General features: G+C 48.5%; 1 protein-coding gene across 1 annotated transcript in view; it reads left to right on the forward strand.

Moving 5' to 3' along the window:
* The first annotated feature begins 2,319 nt into the window (after window positions 1–2,319).
* Window positions 2,320–26,413, forward strand: part of LOC141729541 (serine/threonine-protein kinase pim-1-like) — a 32,212-nt gene continuing 8,118 nt past the window's right edge. The window contains exon 1 of the mRNA XM_074544248.1: window positions 2,320–2,442. Coding sequence (XP_074400349.1) covers window positions 2,320–2,442 — 123 coding nt within the window. The remainder of the gene's footprint in view (window positions 2,443–26,413) is intronic.

Raw genomic sequence — 26,413 nt, forward strand, 5'->3', positions numbered from 1 at the left:
CCTGTCACGCATGGTGTTTCTGGAAAAAAGCACCTACTCCTCCTGGCATGCATAGCAATGGAAAACAGTGGCAACAATCCAAGGGAAATCCATGTTAGTTTACCTGGATGTAAGAAGACACTTGAATAAAATCAAGCTCCAAAACAAAGTGGTGGCTGTGAATATAGAGATCATTGATTTAGTAAGACATGACTCATCTGGGTTTTTGAACAATTTTCAAATACCATGTGCCAGCAAAGACTCATGCAGACAAAATGCAATGTCTTCCCATCCACTGGAGATGAAAAGAGCAATAATAATTAGCCAATAATTACAGCTCTATTTTCTGCCAGTGACCAAAGTGGGATCTTACCTTGCAGTTTGCAGTACGTGAACAAACATTCATAGGACAAAAGCACAACTCACCTGTCTAAACAGCTGACCAGGTTGGGATTCCTGTTCACCTTCATGACTATGAGTTCATTGACTTTTAGTTTGTTCTTCCTCAGTCCTTGAAGCTGTATTTTCTTGATGACCACCTAAAATGACATTGAAAATCAGTAACTTGAGAGGTTGGTGGCACGAGACCACAAGACACATGGAGCGAGTGATTTTGCAATGACACAGCTGAGCTGTGCCAAACTGCCTTGTGATTAGGCACTGCAGTAATTAGGAACTGACATTCCAACAGCCCATTTCTCTGCTCCCTTGGGAGCCAGTTACAGGACCCGTGGACCTCTTGACATTTTGCCTTGAGCACTTGGTAACAGCGGTGTCTCAGTTATCACCCACAAACCTCTGACCACACTCTCTGCTGCGTCATTTGGGATTCAGAAGAAGTAATCCTTGCCTTAATACTCTGTGGATACATCTTGGGCTATGGGCAGGGCTTAGGGCTTTCAGGGACGCCTTGCAGATCTCTCCCTATGTGCAGTTCCCAAGTGCAGAACTGCAGTGGCTAATGAACTACTAGTAACTTTCAGATGGATTTGCTGGCAGCCAGAAATGAGAACTCAGGACTCTGAAGCTGTAGCCCCAAAGAACAGTGAGGTGCTCGAAGGCACCACCTTTGTTTTAGCAATGGAGAGCAAGTGAGCGCGTCCTTCTCTGAAAGGAACCGCTGCCCTCCGTGCCTTCCTTCTGGCAGCTGAGGAGGACAAAGTCCCAAATGTGTTTTGTGGGCTGGCACCGGTCTGTGCTTCCTGTGCCTTTTCAGCACAGCTCTGCCCAAAGCTCCAGCCACAGCTCACACCAGAGGGGGAAGCCCTCGAGTGCAGCAGAGTCTGCAGGGGCTGTTCACATTTACCTCTCCTCCTGTGGCAGTGTCGAGTGCTTTGAAAACATCTCCAAAAGTCCTAGAAACAAAACAGAAGCAGAGAAAGGAGAAGCCACTTAGATCTTGCAGTGAAAGCCAGCCCACACAGGAGATCTGTGCTGTCAATGCCTAAGACCTGCAGGACACTGGAAGCATGGAGATGTCTTTGACAAGGCTTTCTGAGTACACTTAGAAATTCTGATCAGCACTGACAATCTCAGCCCAGTGCCTGAACACATTTGCAGCTTGCCTGACTTTACACTTGATACCTATTCCACCAGCAAAACACCTGATGCATAGTTTTGTACAATTAACATTGCTTGGACTCACCCACTGCCAATATTTTCCAGTTCAGTGTATTTTAGAATAGGATTTTCCATCTTCACCATTCTCCCTGAGAGAAACAAAATGCAAGATGTTCACTTTAAAGCAGAGATCCCACCTTCTAGGAGATACAAAAGGCAGCCCCACTGTCTGGGGCTCTGAGCCCTCTCTTGGTGGATAGCTGGCTAACATCAACAGGAACAGCAACTGGTACAACAAGAAAAGAACAGCAGGCCCACAGCACAAGTGGCTGGCACAGAGACTGATTTCCAGCATCCTTTGAAGTGAGAGACCTCTTGACAGCAGGCACACAGGGAAGCACCAGGAGATACATTCAGAGGAGACTGAGACCAGAAGAGAATACCTAGCAAGGCAAGTAAGTTTTTCATCTAGAAACATTAAGGAGAGCTGGAACTAACAGTGCCTTTGTTTCCTTGGGAATAAACATTGTGAGATTTAGAAAAGGTTTCCTACTTGCTAAGATTAAATGCACCTGGACATCAAAAATCAATTCCTCTGAACAGATGCCAAGTTCAGAACAGGAGGAATATTGCCAAGTGTTCCCATCTTTTCCACCTTGCAGCAGTTTGCCAGAAGAATGCCTCTGCGTTTGTAAAGCAGAGCAGCTCATGCTAGAACCAATCCCCACAGGGCTTCCAGCATCAGGACCCTCACCCTTTATGAGCAGGCTGAGCCCAAAGATGCCCTTGCCCGTGCCCCGCGTGAAGAACCGCGCCGCTTCTCTTCACCCTGACAGCGCGGATCTGTCACTCCCATTGCACTCGCCCTCTCGGCACCGCACACGTCCCCATCTTCCCAACTCGGTACAGCAGGCAGGGGCACAGAGGACAGCAGTGCTCCTCAGGCGCCCCTGTGACACAGAGAGCTGCCCAGAGGAGATGCTGACCCTCCTGTGAGCCCAGGCTGTGTGAGGCAGAAGCCGGCCCAGAGAAGGGGCTGCTGCCTCAGGCAGCTCCGCGCTGCAGCAGCCGGGCAGCAGCGGGACCCTCCCAGCTAAGGAAGGCTCCAGCCTCTGCATTCCCACAGCCCTCAGGGGCAGGGCAGCGACCACAACAAGGCTGGCAAAGCCCAAGCATGAGCACTGACAGGCACTGATGGGAAGAACCCAGAGTGAGCCTGAGCCCTGGACAAGCTGTTGCCCCCATTCAGGACACAACAGGATGGGCTTTGAGATCAGCCACACCGAGGCACAGATCAGTGCCATTTTTGTCCCAGCAGGTGATGGTAGAGACAGAATCCACTGGGCTCTCTTCTCAACTCTACCAGATCTTATCTGAGAGCACAGCACTGGCAGCTGTTAAGGGCAAGAAGCAGATTCATTGGGTTGTGCTGCAGAATCACAAAGGGCTTGATGTGTTCTCCTAGAGACTGATCTCAGCAGGGCTTTTGCCAGTGGCTAAGACTCAAGCAGTCACAGCCTTCTGCTGATCCAGGGACAATTCCTGCTTCTGCCTTCGGCAGAGAGGGAAGCCCAGGCAAATTCCAGCCAGTCTAAGCTGCCCTCAGAGGCAGCAGGAACACCCAGAGCTCTCTCTTGCTGCCTCGGAGCACTGCCAGCACTTCTGTGACACTAAACTGAGCAGAACCCTCTGGTACAGCTGTGCTGACACGTGCACACAACACACTGTCCCTCAGATAAGAAAGATACCAGATGTACTCTGCTGCTCCAGGGAGTCACCCGCCATCTCCTGTTGCTGAGCAGCAGCTGGGTCAGCACGGGAGGTGAACCAAGTGCTCAGGCTCCAATTCTGCAGCTGGAGAGCAAAGGCTCCTTGGGACGGCACTGCTGCTTCTGCAGCAGCTTCAGTGTCAGAGTCGGTGTAGATCTGAGACAAGAAATGAGTTGATGTCAGGAAGATGTGGCAGAGATTGCCCTGAAATGCAAGAGAGATTTCCATTTGAAATGCAAGCCCATAGGAAGCTGCTGTCAGCCACATGCAGAGCTCTTTAATTCGATTGCTTTGGATGTCCACTTGTGAAACCAAATGGCCAAAACCAAAGGCTGGTTTTACTCGAGTTCATAGCCAGTTTGTTGTTCTAAAGGATGACCGCAGCAACGACTGCTCCACTTCTCTCAAAGACTCCTTTCCCCCTCCTAGGTCTGCAGATATATTTGCAGCTCCTCATTCTAATGTTCTACCTCCTGCCATGAAATTCTCTTTTTCTGCACCTTCCTCGGGATGAGCTTATCCTGCAGCATCTCTGGATGGTTCAGTTCCTGGGCCTCATGCCAGCCTCGGGGCTCTTGGTTGCCCGTCATTTGCTGGAACTCTCTGCAGGCTGCCAGGTAGGACGGCGACACTTCCACCTCAAGTCAAACAGAACAAAGCAGTCAGAGGCTACAGCTTGTCCCCGTCAGCCAGGAGTCATTGACTGGCAAGAAAGTAAAGGAAAGGACAGGAGCAGATTCACAAGGGATACAGACAGCTTGTAGCTCGTATTCCAAATCTATGTGAGTGACCGTGTTCACCTGCAAAAACACCTCAAGAAAAAAGGTGACCTGGAAGAAGCCAGCGGGAGTTCATTTGGATGACTGCTGGCTAAATGGCCAGAGGAGAAATGCCACTGTGTAGAGCATCAGCTGAGATGCAGCAGAGCAGGAAGTGTCCTTGAGAGCAGCTCTGAGAGAGGCCTCATCAGGATGGCACTCAGAGGCATCACCTACCCCCTTCTGCTCTGCACTGGAAAGGCAAGGAGGGCAGAAACCACCCCTTGGGTGACTGCAGTGCCTATTGCTATTTCACTCACTTGCTTTTCTGGAGCCTTTTGCTCCTGAAGGAGGCAATTCATTTTCTCTTTGATGATTTTAATTTTTTCTTCTAGCCTCTTCTTCCTTGCCTTGGTCCTAGCCTCAATTTCCTGCAGCTCTGTCTGCATCTGTTCATCAATTTTCTGTAAAGAACAACGGAAAGGACTCAGTTTCATGAGTGGAGTGGCTGACATTACTTCATTCACCTGTTTTTGTTGATTGCCCCTCTGCATAGGGAGATTCTTCTCCTCTTGGATGTCTTCATTCCTCCTCTTTGCTGCCATGATGGCACTCTGAGCTTCAGGCAGCTCTGCTTGTGGCTCTGCCTTGATGTTCTGTACACACAAAAGCAGAGCAAGTGACTGAGAGCTGCCATCAAGCTCAGCTTTTCCCTATTTTAGCCTCCAAATCACATTTATTCAGCCCCTTGTTTCTGCTTCCCTACCCAGCTCTGCTTCCACTGTAACCATCCTGTCCTGGTGCTGATCTCTGCAGATTGCAAGGCTCTGTGCTTCCAGTGCCTGTGGGACTCCTGGCCTCCTCAGTCCCAAGAGCTCTGGTTTATGCCCCTCTTCCTGCCCTTCCCACTGTGCCCTGGCCAGTCAGGCTTACCTGGCCATTCTCCTGTGGCTCTTCCACCTGCTGCCTGAGCTGCTCTTCCTGCCCTCGGGCAGGGAACAGCTCTCCCTGAGTCTGGCATGGCATCTCAGATGAAGCAGTGTGGTCCTGCTCTTTCTCTAGAAGCACCTGCACAGAAAGCAAGAGAAGATGGGTTTCAACTTCCCACATGCCCTTTGTGGGCCAAGACTCAAAGGCTGCTGGGCTCACACGTTCCCAAAGCACTGTGCTGCTGCTCTCCTGGGTCGTTCTCTGCCCAAGGGGAGGCACAGATTCCAAAGTGCCCCTGGCCCTACAATCAGGGGCCACTGGGACTGAAGCTCCAACAGCCTCTCAGGCAGCTGACAGGGAAGGAGTGGCATTTCTCAAGGGTCTGGTGAGAGCCTCCCTCTGCTTCTGCCATGTCCTGTTTGTCTTTCAGTAGTGACTGACACCCCGCCCTGTCCCACAGCTCCATCCTGGCTCTGCAGGGGCTTCCTGGGTGAGCTCACTCCTTGTGAGAGACACTTCTGGAGTTCACCTTCTCTTCAGGCCTGCACCAGCATTCCTCCTTCCTGACATCCACACTCTTGTAAGAAAACCGGGTCATTCGGGAGATGAGGATGCATGAAAAGATCTCTGATGGAAGTCAGAGAACCTCTATGGCCACCTCAGTATATGGAGGAGGACCAAGGTGTTTCTTCTCCGTCTTTTGTCAACAGAGAATTCTGACCAGCAGTAACAGAGTTTCTCATAAGGCCCAGTTAACGAATGCACTAACACAACCCTGGGGATGCCAGTGAAGGAAACCATGTGTCATGTAATGAGTGTATGAGCAAAGTCACCAGACCCCAGATACAGCATGGGATAGTTCCACTCCCTCAGGACATGCAAAAATTTAAAGGATAAAAAGAAGGCTTCAGGGCACAAGAGGCTGGAGGAGGAAAACAGGAGGGGCAGAAACAACCATCTCTGGAGGGGGAAACATCTCTGCCTGCTCAGGATCAGTCAATGGAACTTGTCTCTACTCCTCTCCTGAAGGGATGCCTTTAGGTGAGCTTTGCATCTTCCACTGCTTTGGAGCAGAGCCAGGAAGATTCAAATAGAGAGATAGACAGATCTCACTTTTATAATCTCTCTTTACTGTGCTGTGGTATTTACATTCTTTGAACAGAGAGAGATATAGTTCTCTCTCCTAGGTCTTTTTTAAGGGAAGGCAGTGAGAAACTTAGAGAAGAAGAGAAAACAATTATTATTTCTACTGGCTGTTCTTTTTGTTTAGTTCATGTAGAATGAGTTATAGTGATTGTTTACTGAAAGTGATTTGTTAATTGGATTTTAGTGATAGTTGTTTAGCTTGATTAGCTAATTAGATAAAAGCTGTGTTGTGACTGTCTGGAAAGAGTCACGAGTTTTTCTTTAGTAGCTTTTTAGTATAGTATCTCTTTAGTACAGTTTTAATATAGTACTAAGTGTAATATAGCATAGCCTAAGAAAGCATTTGTTTAACCTTCTAAATCATAGAGTCAAAGCTCATTTTTCGCCACGGGGGGTCACCCTGAATCAATACTGTCCTTTTTGTCACTACACACATCAGCACTCGGTAGCAGTGCCCCGATCAGCAGCCATCCTGAACTTGCTCTCCTGTTGCTTCAGTAACCCACACTCTTGGGGAATCTGGAGCGTGTGGGTCCCTATGGAATGCAACCAGACCCAGAGCATTGCACTGGGAACTGCACTCTTTGTGCATCTGTGCTCAGGCAAGTTCTTCTCTTGGACTCGACCACACTGATGGGGCTAAAGTGGCTGGAGTCAGAAATGCAGCCCAGCCCCTCCAGCTCCTCTAATCTCTGAGCACCAGCTGGAATGCAAGGGCATTGATTTCCTGCTCAGTTCCTAAACACAACACACACTGATTCCGTGGGCTGCCAAAAGACACAGGAGCCGTTAACCTGAAAGTGATGTGTTTCTGCCAGTGCTGGAAAAGGGCAGGAAAGACTGAGAAAAAGCTCCCTTGCTCCCTGGAGAAGGAGAAATTACACAAGGCTTCTCCTTCTAGCAAACAAACAAACAAGCAAACAAAATATGAAAGTGTTACCTACTCCAGTGTCTAAAGCACTTGGATGCAGTGAAGGGGTTGTTTGGCAGGGAAACAGCCCTTGTGCTGAGCATTGGCTCTATGGATCTATGGCAGGGATCTATGGAAGTCTGCCTGAAGGTCCCTCATGAGCCCCCATTGTCCAGGCCAAAACTCCCTCAGCACCTCCTCCCTGGCCTTGTGCTGCACCCCTTGCCCAGCTCCCCTGTCCTTCTGTGCCCACGCTGCAGCCCCTCCATGACTTTCTGCTTCCCAGGGCCCACAGCTGCACACAGCACTCCAGCTGTGGCCGCAGCGCTGCCCAGCACAGGCCATGCTCACTGCCCTGCTCCTGCTGCCCCACTGCTGCTGGCACAGCCACCGTGCCCTTGGCCTGCTTGGCCACCTGGCCCCATGCTGCCTCACCTTCAGCTGCTCACGGCCGCCAGCCCTGCGTCCTTTGGGCCCACGCAGCTCCCCAGCCACAAAGGTGCCCATTGCACTTCAGATACTGCAGGCACCATTGCAAGATGGCCTTCCTGTTCTATAACCACATCTTCTAAGCAGATATCATAAAGTTTGATAGGAATAGAATTCTAAGGGACTCTGACTAAATTAAAGTGGTCTAATTCAACTGTACAGGAAATTGCTCCTACGTAAATATTCCACCCTATCTGCCTTCAGCAAGCAAGGTTCTCTCTTCAAAACTAGGTTTGTAATTCTTCAAAGCTCTGATATAGAAATTTAAAATATCCATTTCGGACTTTGTTATTTTTCTTCAGGCATGAAAATAGATTTTCTTTTGGCCTTCCTAGCTGGCTCTCTACACTCTATTGCTACTGGCCAAGCTCTCAGCTTGCTCCACAATTCTTAAACACCAGGGACATGAGATGTTCCTTTATCACTCACCTCAGGATCTTCAGCACTGCAGAATACATGCTTCAGGTGACCTGTAGTGGGAAGGGAAAATGAACCAGATGCTGTCAGAATACTGCCTGGGCTGCTGAATCCCACAGAACAAGTTAACCCAAAAAGAGGTGATTTCCTGTTTCACAACATCCCTCCAGCAGACACATTTCATTCACACAGTCATCAAGAGATCAGGACAATATTCTTGCTTGTGCCTACAATTTGGCCTGTTTTGCCTGTAAATGAATACAAACATGACCAAGAAAATGCAAATTGTTCTTTAACACTCAATGCTCCTGTTCTACCAAAGACATGAAATAGCTTCTGAAATCCTCTCCTTGAGGTCCTTTGAAAAGGTCAAGTTAGACAGTCAAATCTTTTCATGACAAAGTTTTAAAAGAAATAAGCTTTTTCTGAATTCTGGGAACAACTGTAGAGTTTTTAGAAGGCCTTCCAATAAGGTCTGCCAGTCTACATTTTCACAGGTGTCTTGCTTGCTCCAGCAAACTGAGGAAATGACAGACTCTGCTGCCACAGACTCTCCCATGGAGGGAACGGAAGCCCTGCAGGTTCCCCTGCAAATGCTGCCCCTGTGGCTACAGACACCCCCTTTTTAGCTGAACCTCTTGACAGGAGCTTTACCAAACCAGTGGCATCCTAATGCTCTTTCTCTTTCAACATCAGAAACTCAGTCACCAGCAGGAAGGCATACAAAAGCCAGCTTAGGATACACCCTAACCTAAGCAGAAGGGAAAACTCTACTTACGTGCAAAGTGTGTAACATAATAGGCAGAAAAACAAACACCATAAGCAGCAAAAGCTGCCGTGGCCAGATGGTGGATCATTGTCCCAGTGCTGTGCCAGTCTTCTGCAACACTAGAAAAACAAATGGTCTGTCAGAGTGCAACTACCCACTGACCAATGCTCCAACCAGGAGGGTTCTCCTGATGTGAGCAAGGCCTAGGGCTGCTCTGACACTGAGGCCTTCCGTGCACCAAGGCAACCTTCTGATGTCACCGCGACGATGTGGCAACCATGCCGTGATATCACAAAGCAAAGTATGACAAAGAAAAGCATCACAAAGCATGTTAGTCTGTGAATTTAAGCAAAGCAATTACCAACCTTCTCTACAGCAAACACAAAATGGCCTGGGAAGTTCTTCTCTGTAACAAAGCAGCACAAATTCCCCTCACGGGCCAAACCCTGTTGTTCAGGGGATCCAGGAGGAGCTCCAAGAGTGCCCCAAGCACCTACAGCCTGTACCCCAGCTGAGCACTCAGATGGGATACAAGCAAAGGAAACCAGACCAAGAAAATGGCCCAAAGCATTGTACAGAACCAGGAGAGAAAGCACTATTGGCATAGCAGCTGAAGTAATTCCTAACAAATCACCCCATATATCTGCATGTTTATTGGATGTTCCCAGGGCTGCTGTGTATGTACATCTCTTCCTCTGCTCTGCCTTTCTTTCCCTTTGGCAGCAGTCGAACTGGCAGCATCTGCCCGCCAGCAGCAGCTGCTCCAAGCTGGGAACGCCACTGGCGGTGTTGATTTCCAGAGGCTTCTGTGTGCCAGGGGAAGCCAAGGCAGGAGCGATTGAACGGTGCTGGCGCTGCTGCTGCTCTGTGCCAGAGAGCCCCGGCTGGGCAGGGCACAGTGCCCACTGCGCTGCGGGCTCCTTCTCCTGCCACAGCTGGGCACACCTGGCAGCAAGGCATGACAACTTGTGGGCAAGCCAAGGGGTGTCTGGGGCTGCACTGCTCTGCACACACCCAGCACACCTGCAGCACACAATTTCAACCCTCAAACAGGTAAACCAAAGGGAAACAGCTTGAAAAGATTTCATTTCAACCATTCTTTATGCTTCAATAGGAATGACCAAAATGAAAGTTACCGAGCAGGGCACGATCCACACTGCCAGCTCAGTGTGAGAAAAGAGACATTACTTTATTTCAGTGCTGGGTGTGTGAGGAATCACTTCCCTGAAACATGCACACTCACTTGTTAGCATCCATGGAACTAAGACATTACTTTCATTACTTTTATTCATTACTTTGCTCAAACTCACAGGCTAAACATTCTCACAAAGTATTTAACATGTTTAAATCACTTCCCCAAAATTACTGACATTTAGAGTAGGGGTCTCTTGAGGGTCTCTGGTGGTCATGTGGTGAACATCCCGTTCCTCAAATTCTCCTCCTATAGTTAAGAGCCTTCTTCTCCTTGAATGCATTGCAGCTACCTCCTCAGTAGGCCCACTGTCTTTATTCTCAAGGCTAAGACATCCACTTGCACACATCAACCACTGGTGTGAGGGAAGGTACAACTAAGCACTGCCTGTTAAAGCTTAACAAATTCACAATTTGCTGCAGGTCAACACTTCCCCAACATCTCTCGTTCCTTCTCTGGGAATCAAACACAAGCATTTTGTGATCACTGAGCCCAAGGCCGCCTCCAGCCCTCCTGTCACCCAGCAGCCCTTCTCTCCTCACAAACAGCAGGTCCAGCAGTGCCTTCCCTCACTGGCTCAGTCACAGCTGTGTCAGGAGTTCTCTGTCACACACTCCAGGACCATCCTGGACTGTTTGCTCTCCGCTGCACTCTGTTGCCAGCAGACATCCCCACCCCGTTCCGTGCCCCGTGCAGAACCCTGCACCTGCTGTCCATGGGCACCTGGAAGGGCAGGCACTCATGGCAGAGATGCACCAGCTGCCCTGGGCAGGAACCAAAACCCTCTGGGGGCACAGCTGCTGGCCTGGGTCTGGCACAGCTCTGCACGCCCCACTCCTCACGGGCTTTGGGCTGGAAATGCAATTGCCCTTTCTGCCTCATGGAGAAACACCAGGGCTGCACAAACAATGGCCAGCAGGCCACATCCCAAAGGCACTGCAGCATGGAGCTGAGAAGGAAGAAGATCCTTTCCCAATTGCTAACCATACCAAAACCACCATAACTGGGACTTGTAATCTTCTGAATATAGAGTTGATTCACAGGGTGACAAGGAAATCTTCCAATGGAGTTGAAGGTTGGTAGAGTTTTTATTCTGAGTCCTACTCAGACTGTTGATTTGAAAATTTATTTGAAAATATTTTTAAAAAGGCTGTGCAGTCACATGGTTTTGTTTTAATACCAAGATGGCCAGATGAAATGTACTGGCATTTTAATTACATCCAAACGGATTAGTCTGTAAAAGCTTTCCTGCAGAATAGCCACTAAACAGGAAATGTAAATCTGTGGACTGTTGACTTTGCAAATTTCTACTAAACTTATCAGACAATGAGGCATTTTTAGGTAGATCATAGAGCAAATTAATTCCTACGGATAACTTGAATTGGATAAACTTGTTGATTTCAAATTAAAACTGCCAGCACATACTAAGTGGAAATCTGAATACTCACTTCTATGAGCTCTGAAGTATTAGATAGTCATTGTTTGCCATATTAACAAAAAATAACATTCTGGTTGTATTTTTTACTTACAGCCAGCTCTTCAACACTCTTTGTAACACCAGAAAGAGAGTTTGTAGCAATGTGAACCATGGGTTGGTGGAGCATTGCAGAAGGCTCCTATGCCAGCACTAAATATTCACATTTACCATGGCATCTACTTCTTGCCTTTAATTCCAAGCTACAGCTCAGTTCCTGCAGTATAGATTCACACCTGTAGTCTGTATTTGCAGCTGGTTCTTACTTCCCTGTCCAGAAAAAATATCATGCTGAGATCCAAATCAAAATAAAACGAGGAGAGAGTCAGGTTCTGGATAGGTATAGCAAGAACTAAGAGATTTTTTTGCAAATATGTTGAAAAGTTGTTTGTACATGCTGCAAAAAGGGCAGATTAAAGACTTGCACTCTAACTTGCAAGCTGAGGTTTGCCTGTTCTTTCTGGACTGATTTCTTGAGGCCAGACACTGAACCCAATCAGTAAGAAAATCAAAACCATAAGAGTAGTTTGGAGAATATTGTAAATTATTCTGTCATGATGCTTTTTGCCTATAAGTTCTGGCCATCATCCTATTGGAGTAATTAGAGGAGATCGAAGCCATCACACTGTGCCTGTGCACACAATTCCTTCCCAGGGGTAATCCATGAAGCAACGCTGACAAATCCACACCAGCAGCTGCTGCCACACAGCCATGAAGCAGAGAATCTGTATTTCTGCTACACTTGGACAGCTGAAGATGCCTCTGCTGAGCTAATTTTAGTGACTGCTCACCACAGATGAGACTTTGTGGTCATTCTCCAACCAGTCAGGGTAGGTAATATTCTGCCTAAATGAAGTAAGTCTAGCAATACATAGACCATGGAGCCTGAGGAAAGCCAGCAGCTGTGGGAGATTTAAATTTTTGCCATATCTTTCTTTTTATTAATTTATTGCAGTCAATTATTTAAAGCATGGAAACATTTGGCATACCATTGGCCGGAAGGTTGGTCAGTCTTCCATTCATGACTCCTCTGAAAGCATCAGCCCAATGTTTTTATCAGTAGCTCTTCCATCATCATGGCTCACACAGCATTTCCTGCAGCTCTTCCTGGAGCCAGGGAAAGGCACCAGGAGAAGGGGGAGAAAGCTGTGTGCAGAGACTGTGTCAGCTGAAGAGACATTTGTTTCCTCTGATTGGACTGAATGGCTGCAGGAACCTTGCTGGCCCTGCTGGCGGGGTGGCCTTTTGCAGGGCTGGGCAGAGTTTGGGGCCCAGGATCCCTCCTCTCGGTGGGACACCAGGGTGAGCAGCCCCTGTCCCAGGCAGGAGCAGAGGTTCTGTGGCTCTGCCCTGGGCACAGGGACCTGCCACTGCCATGAGCTCCGGCCGCGGCTCCTCTGGGGCAGCTCCTGCTCTGCAGTGATGATGGGCGCAGCTGGGGGTGGCTGCAATGGAAGGGGGCTTCCAGTGGGCTCTGTTGGTCTGCCACACTGGAGCCAGCAGAGCTTCTGGAAGGGGTCTCCTCTTGTGAGCTGCTGGAGCTGGAGCTGGCACTGGCCACAGAGCCGCTGTGTTCATCCCTGACAGGCCCAGAGCACAGCAGCCTCTGGGCCTCCTTGCTGCACGATGGCAGTGAGGAGGCCATGGACCAGAGGTTCAGTATGGATGACTCAGCTTCCTGATAAACTGTGCTAAGAAAACCCTGCATCCCTCCTGCCAGATCTAAGCCACTCCAAGAAATCTGTTGGCACGTTGGGAACTCAGAATTGTTTCCATTTTGAACAATTGTCTTATGAGTGCTTTTGATTGTTTTTGTCATTTTGTGTTGATTCAGTTGATCCTTCAGAGAAGCTTTCCTAATAATATAAAAGACAGGGAATTGTGGAGAGCCTGGTGAGGCTTTCCCTGGTCTAGGGAGACACAAGAAGCTTCCCTCAAAAAGCTTTTAGACCCCATTGGCTCCTTCCCCTGTTCCTGTGTCTGTTCCTGTGTTCCTGAGCCACACCTTCCCTATTCCCTGATTGGCCCCCTTATCTTTGTACTGCCCCGAGATCAGGGTCATCCCCCAGGCCCCCGTGGAGACAAAGTGAGACCCTCTGTGTGTGGGTGCTGGGACCTGAACATCTCCCTTGCACGGCTGAATAAAACATCTGTGGAGATTATGCAAAGGTCCTTTTTGCTTCTTTGCCCTGGACTATGCTGGCAGCAATTCAGACTGCTACAGAGGAGAAGCTGCAGCACTGGCACCAAGATTTTGGCAACTTGACCCCAGGCACAGAGGGCGTGCAGGATGCTGCTCTATGAATTCCCTAAACAGCCATCTCTGGTGCTGGCATATTCCCTCCAGCTTCTGCTGCAGCCAGGGCCACCTTGGGTCCAGTAGATGACATTGTTATTTGAAAAATTCGGCCCACACCTTGGGCAGGAGGCCATGCACAGGCTCTGGTCCTGCAGCCCCCTGCTCAGCTGGGGACAGTGTACTCTGTGGGGAAGGTGGAGCAGCCATCACAGGGTCTGGGGGGCTGCTTTCAGCAAGGTGGCCAGGCTCTCTGCTTGCTGGACTCTAGCAATTGTTTGGGGGAGCTGATGGCAAACTGTATGTAGTCCTGTTCATCCTACTCAGAAAACCTGACAGCTTCTATCATTCTTCTGCAGAGTGGGCACGCTGGATTTCTCTTTGCCCACTGCAGGATGCAACCCAGGCAGAACTGGTGGTGACAGGGCAGAGAAAAATTCACATCCTTCTTAGTGCCCTGGCAGATGGGGCAGCTCCATTCTGTCCCCATGGCCATGTCTGTCTGTCCCAGCAGGAGGGAAGAGCTGAGGACCATGAGCTGCTCTCATTTGCAATCTTGCTTGCCCAGAGCCCATGCTCCAGCCAGAGTGGTCCAGGCTCTGTCAGTGCCCAAATAGAAGCAGAAAGGGATGTTGTATCACAATCCATTCCTTGGTGAAGGAGGTCCACAGCAGCCTCAAGAGGCACCTCAGACACTCAACAGTCAAGGCAGTAACATATGGACAGGACACAGATGGCAGTTCATGCCTGGGAGAGCATTTGTAGACATATCCAAGGACAAATTTCCCAGGAACTCTCCACAGCTCTGGGATCTGCCCATCAGCTCTGTCAGAAGCTTCAGCAGAACAACCAAAGTCCTAAAAAGCAGCTTCCAGACACTTTTCCTTCCCTCTTGCCTGAGTAGCCGGGTTGCTTGCTGCAAAACACTCTTTTTCGCCTCTTCCCCAATGCCCTGATGGCACCTGCCGCCAAAATAAAAAGCTCCTGGCCCTCTGTGTGAGGTGATAATACAGTTTTCATATTTCCATGCTGGGATGAAATAAAGCTGTTCTGTGGGTCAGGAGAGGCCAGGACCCACTTGGCCTTCCTGCAGGCTGAGGTGGTCCCAGCAGACATCCTGCTGCTTTTTTGGGGAATGTGTGAGGGGGAGTGGAGGGGGTGACAGAGAGGCCGAGATCATAGAGTGGAAACTCAGCTCCAGAGAGGCAGTGCAGACTCTCCCTGCTGAATGCCTGCTGGGGCTTGCAAAGAAGGAAAATGCCCCAATAACAGCCCGGTGGCACTGTGTCTCAGGGACAGGTACAGGGAGGTGACAACAAACAGCAGCATGGCCTGGTCTCACAGCTTCTAGGAAGCAGTGACAGAGGGGCCTCATGTGCCAGAGGTTTCAGAAAGGCTGTCCTCTCAAATGGCCACTCTGAAACCCCTCTCTTTTCCTCTTGAGTTTGTGAATGCTTTTGACAGCCACAGCATCCTGGGGCAACGCGTTCCACAATTTCATTAAGCACTCCTTGAAAAGCACCTCCCATTGTTCACTGAGCTGCCAGCCTGGTTATTTCAGAGGGTGCTGCCTTGGTGGAGAGAAAAATCAATCTTGTGCCTTTCAGGGAGCTGAAGGAGAAGGGACTCCTCACCATCAAACACCTGGCTGGGTCCCATTCAGAGGTCCTGCTCTGTAGACTTGGTGAGGTTTGCTTGGCAGTTACCAGCAAGGTGAGAACATTGTTCTGAATTGTCCCCCATACTTCATACACGGTGTGTAGAGTAGGTATGTGCTTGTTCATCTCCATGTGTGCTCAAGGTCTGCCTCAATTTCTGGTTTTAGACCTGATATTTCCAATGTCTGTCAGCTGTCTGTAGGATCTGTGGGTACATGCAGCTGTATTTACTGGCAGGTTGGGTATCTGACACTCATCTTTGAGTGTGGTGCCTTTATAATGCAATGTGCAAATGCAGAAACTGAGACACTAATGATGTTATTTGCCAGAGTCCCAATCTCTGCCCAAGCTGTAATTCAACACTGTAAATTATTCTGTAGACCTGAGCCTGTGTTTTCTGTTTCCTGGGTGAGTGCTTCAACTGCTGGTGTTGCTTTTTTGAACAGGAGCACCTGACTCTATTATCTCTATGACTTCTGCCTTTATGATTTGAAAGGAGCCCTTGCTTTAATTTTCTAGTAAAAGGGCCTAAAATCAAAGCTGTGGACATTTTAGAAGGGTTAAGTAGATCAATGAATGAAATTTTTATTTTAGGCCCGCAGTGAGCAGGTCTGAGGCCAGAAATTGGTGCCAGAGTAAGTGCCTTTCTGTGCTTGTGCTCTCCTGCTCTTCCTCTACTTGTATGTTCCTCTGGACACAGTGGGATGTGTTGTCATTTCCTGGGACTATCGTTGAAGGCAACTGGTTTTCTTTCCAAGGTGATTCTTATGTTTCCCCTCATGGCTTCCCCAGGTGACCAACCTCCATTCCCAGGTGTCCTGCTCTGCCATTGTCACTCTGGGAGAGCTCTCTGTGACCTTGAAGAAGGACATGGACTCTGAGGTGGATGAGGCTGCCCGGGTCCTTCTCCAGATGGTGTCCAACTCCCCAGAATTTGTTCAGAAAGCAGCCAGTCAGATCCTGGGGATGATGGTGGAGAATGCGACTCCTGCACAAGCAGTGACTGCTCTCATGGACATGGGAGTCAAGCAGGTTCTTCTTCTTTTAGTGATGTTCTTCACCTTCGTGTGTGTGGGAGGGAGAAGGGGTGAGACAGAGAATGGGATTGCTGGGAGGGAGAAGGGATGAGACAGAGAATGGGAATGGTGGAAGCGAAGGGTCCTGTATCCTGCATCTTCTGTGAACTCAGTGACTTGATTCTCTGACCAACCTCACTTCTTTCCTCTTGTCACCTATTTCTGCCCTCCTGCAGCCCATTAGTTCTCAGAATCACAGAAGTGTAGAATATGGGGAGTTGGATGGGCCCATCAGGACCATCGAGTCCAACTCCTGGCCTTGCACAGAACAGCCCAAGGGTCACACCAAGTGCCTGAGATTGTTGTCCAAATGCTTCTTCAGCCCTGTCAGGCTTGGTGCTGTGACCACTGCCCTGGGAAGCCTGTTCCAGTGCCCAACCACCCTCTGGGTGAAAAACCCTTTTTCCTGATGTCCAAACTAAAGCTCCTCTGACTCAGCTTCCTGCTGCTTCCTGGAGTTCTTCCAGTCTGTCATATTTTCCCAGATGTGGTGACTGATGGGGAAGGGAAGGTGCCTGCAAAGACCAAGGATAGAGCTTGTGCTTTTGTGGGCAGAGGGACAATTGCAATTGCAGCTGTGAGCAGTGTTTGGTATTTCACAGCTCTAACCACAGAGGCCCTGGGAAAACCATGTCTCCTCATGATGCCATTAACTTGAGAAATGAGGAGGGTCCTTGCTGGGGCGTGGAGCACATGGGGGACAATGTGCTGGGTGTGGCACAGCCTGCACAGCAGGTGCAGCTCCTGCCAGAGGAGTCTGGTATGACTGTCCTGGCCTTAGAGCTCTACTTTCTATTCAAACTGATGTTTCATGTTAGCCTTGAGATGATGGATCACTTTACAGGCACCTTCACAGGCTGACTGCCATGGGACAGTTGAAGCAAATGCTGCCTTAATGTTGGTGCTGGGCCTGATATTTCACAAGAGACGCTCTCTAGAACAGGACAGCCCGGCTAAACTGCCTGCCACCCTTTCCTCAGCTTTGCAATAGGGTAAAACATTCAGATGGATCCGTTGCCAAGCCCCACAGAAGATACAGGCTGCATTGCTGGATATTCTGCAACTTCACAGCCCACAATGCATTTTCCCTGCATTTGTTGTTTTCCAAAGGTCTGCAGATTTGGGGATAAATGGGTGGAAAGAGCCTCAATCCTGCTGCAGCTCTGTGTAGTGGGTGCCCTCGGAGGGGTCAGCATGAATTGTCCCTAATTTCTAAATTATTCATATGTCATCTATTTCTTTAATCTTTCTCAGAGTAAATACTGTGAAAGAAACTGAGTATCAGACAGAGCAGGGAGACTGAATTCTCCCTCTTCCGTGCAGGCAGGCCTTGTGTGCAATGCTACCTTTGTGTTTAGCTGAGGCCAGAACCTTCTGCAGGTGTCTGAAGGCGCAGGGAGAGCCCAGGCTCCTTCCCCCACCAAGGGCAGGGAGCAGCTCTGGTCAAGGCCGGCACTGCTGCTGCTCCTTGTCCCTGCGCCCAGGGTTTGCTCTCTCCTCCCCAGCAGCCGCCCCGCCCCGGTGCGCGAGTGTGCGGCCCAACTGCTCCTGTCCCTGATGGAGAGAATTGGAGTCACCCAGCTCGCAGGCACCCCCAGGGCTGAGAGGCTGCCACACGTGGCAGGGAAGCTTGCTCAGGACTGCCACAAGGACACAAGGTAATGATCTTCATTTCACCTCCCAAAACAGGAAAACCGTTTTGTGTCTGGCTATAAAGGTGAAACCACACAAGAGTGGAAACCAAAGGGAATATGAAGTTACTTCACTGTGTGAATAAGGGTCATAGAATCATGGAATATGCTGAGTTGGAAGGGACCTATCAGGGTCATCGAGTCCATCTCCTGCCCATGTGCAGTGACCCCAAGAGTCACTCCATGTGCTTGAGAGCATTGTCCAAACTCTTCTTGAGCTCTGTCAGCCTTGGCACTGTGACCACTGCTCTGGGCTGCCTGGGCAAATGGCTGTACTGGGAAACCTGAGGTTGGCCAGCAAAAAGGAACATTGCCACCTTTTTCCTGTGGCTTGAAGGATTCTTTACTGAGATCAAAAGAGCTCAGATCACCCAGTCCAACAGTTTTGTTTGCCCTTAGGTGCACAACACAAAGCCAAAGTGCTGGCTAATGTTCATCACTGAAGGATCCCAAACATCCATTTCTCATTAACTTCAGACTATCCTAGAAATATTTCACGGCTCTTTAGCCAACATATTCAGTCTTTCTAAACTTGTTCTGAAGATTTTTAGAATGCTGTTATCTTTGGCTCAGTGAGCTCCACATTTCTTCTTGAAAAAACTGTGGTTTCCTAGTGGCAAAATCAACCCAAACTGCCAAAATTCCCTTCCTTTGGTGATGAAATTCCCGTTAATAGCTGCCAAGAACACCAGAGCAACTAGCTGCCCCTGTGCATACACATAGTATAGAATAATCAAGAGGATGCATGAGGTGTGTTGTCTTGGCTTCCCTGCCAGTTAAAGAAAGGCAAATTATTGTGCAATGGCAGCAAGACATGTAATAGGCTCTGACAACAAAGCAGATGTCTTTTGCTTGTTCCCTGGGATCCTTTGATGCCACAGAAGCACACCCCCAGTTTCAGAGTGAAATGGTATTTTTCTGTTGCCCCACATTCTCCTCTTGCCCCTTGTGTTCAGCTGACAGCACTGTGCAGGGTCAAGTGAGGTAAATCTCCCTCTTTGCTGAGTAGGTAATGCCTTCTCGTGTAAGGATTGCACCTGATGAGTTTAAGGTACCAGCCTCTTCTGTTAACACTCTTCCTGTGTTTGTTCACTTTTCTTTCACTTCCTTCCTTCCTGCCTTCGTTTCTTCCTTCCTTAGGCATTATGGACAGGAGGTGGTGAAGATGTTGCTCAGTCATCAACAATTTAAAATGCTTTTGGAACGATCTCTTTCCCCCCGTGACCTGGAAGATATTCTGACAAGAATTAAGAGTAAAGTAAGTGATTGGCAGGAGAAATGTCTCCTTTGTGCAAGTATTGCCACTGCTAATATGAAATCAAACATACCCAATCTGTCTTTAGCTCATTCCTCTTCTGCTGAATCATTTTGTTCCTGGGAATCAGCTGTTAATCCTCAGCCTGTTCATCTGCAGGCCACAAAGGAACTGATATTATTAGGGAAAAAGTGGAGTTTTGAATATTTTCAAAATCAGTCACAAAGAGGAAAGGGAAAGTGGAGAAAATGGGTTTACATTTAAGCGTAAGCCCCCACCAGCTCTCCCTACTCTGCCCCCAGTAAAGCAATTGAGAATTGTGCTTCTGAAGATAACAGAGTCTTTGCAAAGGACACTGGAAGTAGTAATGTCCAAGAAAATTCCCAAATTTACAAAAGATGTCCAAGTCAATCCTAGTTACTACAGTGACTGTCTGTCTTCTGGGAATACTGCCCTGCTTTCCTTTAGCTCCTTTCCTAAGCCTGTAGCAGTAAAGTTAATTCAGTGTGTCTTGGCACTCTGTCCTGGCTGTTTGGGACACGCTGGTCCCTCTTACCCAGACAAATGTAATTCAGGTCCAGGCTTCAGGACAAGTTATTTCAGTCCAGCTGTATTTGTCTGGCAGGTGCCTATTGCTGCTGTTCATCAGATGATGGCAGAATTTTCTGCTGGTGTAACTGCTGCTCTCTCCTACTCCCAGTTTGGTGAAGTGAAGGGAATCCAGCCCCTGAAAGCATGGCAATTGTTCTCTAGACCAAAAATGGGTTTGCATAGGGAAGAGAAGTATCAGGCTGGGTTGGTTTAAATCCAGTTGCCTTTTTTAACAATACTTCTATACACTCCATCTTGTCACAGCTCTGGCTACTCATTTCCATCCTTGTTCCTTTTCCTCTTGGTAAAGACAGTGCTCACCCTTCTTGGGGGTCTGTTTTTCTCTTTGGAAAAGGAGGAAAACAGCTAAGGAGTCATCTCTGCCTTCTCCTCCCAGTAGCTGCATTTTCCCTTTTTCCAGGAAAAGGTGCCTGATAATGTGGCTGTCAAGGGACTGAACCTGCTCTAATGAGAGCTGTACAGCACATTACATTTCAGAAGTCCACCTGTTACTTAGAGAAATGGTCTGGATCCTGGAAGAGTTGATCAGAGCCCTGCACTTCTCCAGACACAGGTTCTGAGACAAACAAAAGAAAAATTAGATCTCCTCCAGCCATAGTTTTGGCAAAATCATAACTGCCCTCAGTACTTGAGGCAACTGTATAGAAAGCCAGGCATTGTAAACATCTGATTCCATTCAAAGCAAAGGTACTCTTTAGCATTAATAAATAGAATTGATTTAATGATTTATAGATGGAGAGAAATACCATAGGAACTACTCTGTCCCCAGCCAAACCTCTTAAAAACAGAAGAAAATCTTTCAACCAGCATGAGGTTGCACCGCCATTCCAGTGAGTGGCCCACAGGAAAACAGTGAAATTGTGCAATCGAGTGCTGACCTGACAGAAAGGATCACTTTCATCTTTGACATTGCTGACTGCTACAGCCACTCTTCAAACAAGGACATTTGAATCCAGCTTTCATGTTGCTTGTTCTCTTCACAGATTTTTGATTATTTTGTCCTGAGAATATCTGACAGCCACAGGAAGGTGAAGCAGAGGGCACTGGATGTGCTGGCTGAAATCACAGGAGCCCTGAAAGATGCTTTGAACCCGGTGATCAGTCCTGGGCTACAGCTCTGCTACAGTTCAGAGGCAAAGGAGGTTTGGAGTTTGCTTGGGCCCCGTCTGACTTCCCAAATGAACAGCTTTGCTGTTGGCATGAAGGGACACTGACCCATCAGAGCTTCTGCAGGGCAGCCACCTGCAAGGCTCTACATTAGAGGCATTAGTTGTCTATTTTCCACTTTTCTTCTTTGTCTTCTATGTTAAAAGAGGAACTTGTGATTCACCAAGTTCATTTCTTTATATCAAACAGGTAGAAACCCAGCTGTCAATGATGCCTTGTTCCACTTGTTGTTTTGCATGGGGCAAGATGGCCAGAGCAATTAACTACATAGGCAAGGGCTGCTCTAAATTCCTTTGCCACACACATTTATGTCAGCTCTGAAAATTCCGTGCTGGGGGAATATGCCTGAAAAAAGGAGTGTTGAAGAGGCAGGTCTTCAAGAGGAGTTTCCACTTTCTCCTCCCCAGCTGCTCTGTGAACTCAGGAACTGCCTGACTCAGTGCCTTTCTGTGACCCAAGTATGGGGCTCTTCCTTTTTGCTCTGGGATGCAAAACCTTTTCCCTGCTTCCATGTGACTGAACTCTCGAGGTCCCTGGTGTGAAATGTTTTAACACAGCTCCTGCTACAGCAGAAAAGTTTGGATTTACAACTGTGAAAGGAGAGTTTTTCATTTGGAATTTAAAACCCTGCCAAGCAGGCTGGAAGGAAAGAAGAAAAGGACTCAAAAATCCGCAGAAATGTACTTTATTTTATAAAATGGGGTTGTCCCTGCCCTTTCTCCTGTGACCTGAGAAAGGTGAGCAGAAACGTGTGTTTCCCTTGTAGATAAAGTGTCACTGCTGAAAGAGTTCAGCTACCAATGGAATCAGCTGAGTGGCCAAGCCCTGCTGGATGTCACCGAGCGTATCACAGGTATGACCTCCCCTTCTGAGCCAAGAGCCCTTCCCAGGGAGCATTTACAGGGGATGCCTGTGAGCAGACAGCAGAGCAGCTCCTCCAAACCAGGAGGTGCTGAGCTTGTCCCTGCTGCCCCATGGCCAAGGCAGGTGGGTTTGGCAGGTTTTCCCTGGCTGCTGCAGAGCTGGGCAGCATCTGAGATGGGGGCAGCGCTCGGCCTGGGGCTGAGCTCTCACTGGGGCATCTCAGAACCACCTCCAGCAAAGGGAGGGCTAAAAATGCCCCAGCTGGCTCCTCTCTGGGGAGCTCAGGGACATCTGTGATCTTTGAGGGGAAATGGTGGCCAATGCTGTTTCAGGGCATCAGTTTGTTTTGTCCTCACAGAATTCTTGTTTTTCCCTTGGAAAGTTTTGAGGCTGAACCGTGGAGGGCCTGGGGGTCACAGCTTAGGTCAGAACTCAACAGAGGTATCAGAGGCACGGGTTTAGTGCAAGGCAGCCTCTGGGGCACAGGGACAGAAGCAGAGTGCTGAGGCTCCCTGCCTGTGCTGTCAGAGTGGCCTTGGACTGAGCCTTTCAGGGTGTGCAAACTGTGTCTGCCTGGGCCAGCGCTGTCCAAAATGCTACAAATGCAGCTGATAATTGATTCCTCAGAGGAGCTTGCTGTGTCAGCAATAGCCAAGGAATGGAAACATTATAATCCCAATATATAGCAGAGAAGATGATTGATAGCCTTGCTTTAACTGGGGCTAAATCCACTGCTAATTATGCCAACATCTTTGAATGCAAGGTTTAATACACTTTGTGTCTTCATTAGGAATCTCAAAAGGGCATGTTCAGCAATTGGGAATGTCAAAGGCCCTTAAAGAGCATTTGAATAAAGTAGATCTCCAGCAATAGGGAATTAAGTTTAGCAGTTCTTTTGATCTCTTTTTCAAATAAAGGAATTACCCATAAATTAGGGATACTTTAGAAAAAGCAGATGTTCTCTCTTAGATTTAGTAGGAACAGACAGCTGTTCCTCACGTTCAGTAGTCACTGATGTCTTTAATTGCATTTAAACTCAAATGAATTCCCATTTTAAAATGGGTACCATAACCCTTTCCTGCTTAGCAGAATTGGTTTTGGGTACTTGCAGGAGCTCTTTCATTGTTGCTGACTGCTGGTGGATTAACAGCATAGAGAAAATGAAGTCTCTTCCACCACAGAATATTAAATGGCTGCTAGATAACATTTGGTCTGATTGGAAAATAAGTATGGTCTGCAGAGCATTTCAGGTTTTTTTCTCTCAGCCAAATCTGCCAAGCAAAAAGCTGTTGGTAGTAACTTTTTGTCTGTGTTTGATACAGTTCAGTTCAGAAAATGGGCAGAGATATTTCAGGAGCAATGTGAGAAAACACTCGTATTTTGGTTACATTTCAGTCTCCTGTATAGCATTTTTCTTTCTCTATGTCCTATTTCAGTGAACATTATAAGAAAAAATGCCATTACTATTCGGAGGGGAAGTGACATTAAAATATGAAGATGCCCAAATGCCAAGGCAATGGGGTCTGGGTAATTATCTAAGACGCCCTGAGGTTTGAAGCAGCTCTTTGTTGGAAGCCCCAAAAGCATTCTGCCAAAGACAGCAGCTGGTCACTGATGTTTCTCATCCAGCTGTCAGGCAGCAGCCATCTCTGGTGGGCTGGAGTTTTGAGGTGTGTTCTAATCCTGCCCTTTGCTGTGTGCCACTGAGCACAGGGAAGAGCCAGATTAGACATTTGGCACTTGGCATCAAAGTTACAAAAATGGAATCATCTCTTTTATTAGAAATCTCTCCATTTCCTCTCTATGGTGCATTTCCAAATCTTCAGTGTGGGTTTAGACAACTTCTTAATGGAAATCAAAGGCAATTGGACATTTCATTCATTGTTCATGCAGAAAGAGATTGTGAAATAATTTAGTAAAGGTAGGAAGTCTGCCCCAGGGACAAGGGCTATGGTTGGAGCAATTAGTGCTGAAGGGTTGGTGGTTCTGTTTCCAGGATGCTCAGCTGCTTTGCCCGTTTCTGGACCAAGGGGCTCTGGGTGCTATTTTGCTGCTCTTGGCCAGAGAGGCTGGCAAGAAGCAGAAGCAGAGGCAGATCCTTGTTTGCAGTGAGGCTGGTGGGTAAGGAGCTGTGTCTCTGTCCCGGCAGTGCTTGTGCAGGGGGTTCATGCCAGGAGCCCTGAAGTCGCCCAGCGCGACGCCCTGCCCGTGCTCTGGTCCTGCCTGGGGAACAAGGCGCTGCCTGTGCGGAGCGCCAACGTCCGCACCGTGGCCACCAAGCTGGCCTCTGCCCTCTGCAAGGTGATGGGCACCCAGCTGAAGGAATGTGCTGCCAGCAAGCCTCCACATGTGTGGGAAAAGCTCTCCAAAATGTTGGGCTGGTGAAGGCGAGATGTTCTCCAGAAAGCTGAGGAAGTGCTGAATTGGACATCTCTGGATTTGCCTTTTGAGCTGTGCCAAAAATGACAGAATCCTAAGGAAGGGTGTGCATCTGCCTCTGCTCTCTCCATTGCCCTTCCTACTCATGGCATGGGGGGCCTGGAGCAGCTCCAGATTGAGGACAAGGTGAAGGCAATCATGGCTCAGCCTCACACAGAGGTGAGGGGGGAGCTGGGCCAATCTCTGCTGGCAGGAAGGGTCTTGTGGCAGCCCAGAGAGGCTGTGCACATTGCCAGGGAACAGCTGTGCCCTGCATGTGCCCCTGCAATGAGCTGTGCTGCTGCCAGTGCCCCTGGAGCTGTGGGGCTGCTGAGCTGTGGGGCAGGCAGAGGAGCAGGAGGGTGCATGTGCAGCTGAGCCATTCCTGGGGAGCACAGGGCTCTGGGCTCCCTGCTGTCCCAGCGCAGCCCAGAGGCCAGGCTGTGCCTGTGCCAGCTCTGGGCAAGTGGCTCAGGGTTTGCCCTAGCCTGCCTCAGTGTCTGCCAGCAGGAGCATGTTTCCCTGTGCAGCTGTTTAGAAGTTTTCAGGAAAGGTGTCCCAGGAAATATGGAGCTTCAGCTGCTTTAGGTTTGCATGGTGGCCTCTGTTAAACTTTGTGTCTCCATTTTGCAGATCTGACTGGTTACAGGCTTACCGAGAAGTTTTCTCTGGACACTTCCGATGTACCCTCACCCACAAAGTCCTCGCCTCCCATCCAGAAGAGCTCACTTTCCTCCAAGCTCAGGAAGAAGCTGCCGCCTGTATGAAGAGTGTTTGAAGAATAGGATTGATGCATTAGGCTTCATAGTTACAGATGTACATATGTTCTGATCTTTAGATGTAGTTTTGAATTAATGTCTTTTGATTCTGTCTTTAAGTTTTGATGATATATTTTTAATCGTATATATTTTATTTTGATGATGAAAAATAAATAAATAAATAAACCAAGAGGAGAATGTGAGACCAGGACCTGCTAGCCTAGAGATTATAGGAGTGCAGCTCACTCAATGTGCCAGTGTCACCACATCCTTTCTTCATTGGGCCTCTCCTCTTCCTCTTTGGCCATCTTTTTTTTGTGTCATTTGTGCTGCTGTTTTCAATTTGTCATTGTAACAGGGCCACCGTTGACCTGTTTGGGGGACAATGGATCCAAAAGATCCTGTATAGTCAAAGGTTTTCTACCTAGGTGTGTTCTGTGCTCACCAAAGGCATGAGCAAAGAAACCAAGAGAAGTGTGCCCAAATCCCAAAGCTTTGCTCCTTTGCAATCTCCCATAGATCTGGCTCACAGGTGTCTTCAATCACAATTCCATAGGTAAGAAGAGGTCATGTATTTCACTGGGAAATGATGTACTGCTTTGGCAAAGTCACCTGTATGTATATTTACCTGGGACAGCAGTGCAGCTGTGTTGTTTGCACCTTGTTTGCAGAAGGATGAGTGCCCTGGGAGGCCAATAACAAGTGACAAGGTTTCCTCAAATCTGCACTGCAGCCTGGGTGCCATTCAGCCCAGAGTTAGGGGATCATTTGTTCCCATGGACCAGTGCTTGCCAGTGGAATGAATTCCTGCACAGCTGGAGGAAGCAATTCTGGATTCAGCTCCAGCTGTTGGTAGGCTGCATGATCATTGACAATGCTGCCCTTCCAGAAATTATTCTGCAGTTTCCTTTCATAGTCATTTGAAGATTTTAAACTTCACATTTCAATTTGCTTTGCCTTAGGGAAAAACACTTCTGGGCCCAGTGCAAACTGTAACCTTTTGGCAGCAAAGTCCTCATGGTTGCCAGCTTCTGATGTTACAGAATGTCACCTGGCTGCCTGTGTTTGCTTAGCTCTGGGTCTAGTCCCGGCCTAGTAAAGCCCAGGCAGGGTGGCACATTGCAGGGAAAACTGGTCCATGAGCTTATGGGGTTGCCATCACCACAGAGTGAATGTGCCCTTTGGGTATTCCTCTGGAGACAAATTTAGGGACCTGCTCCATGC

Source organism: Zonotrichia albicollis, chromosome 7 (genome assembly GCF_047830755.1).
Source record: "Zonotrichia albicollis isolate bZonAlb1 chromosome 7, bZonAlb1.hap1, whole genome shotgun sequence".
Taxonomy (NCBI): domain Eukaryota; kingdom Metazoa; phylum Chordata; class Aves; order Passeriformes; family Passerellidae; genus Zonotrichia; species Zonotrichia albicollis.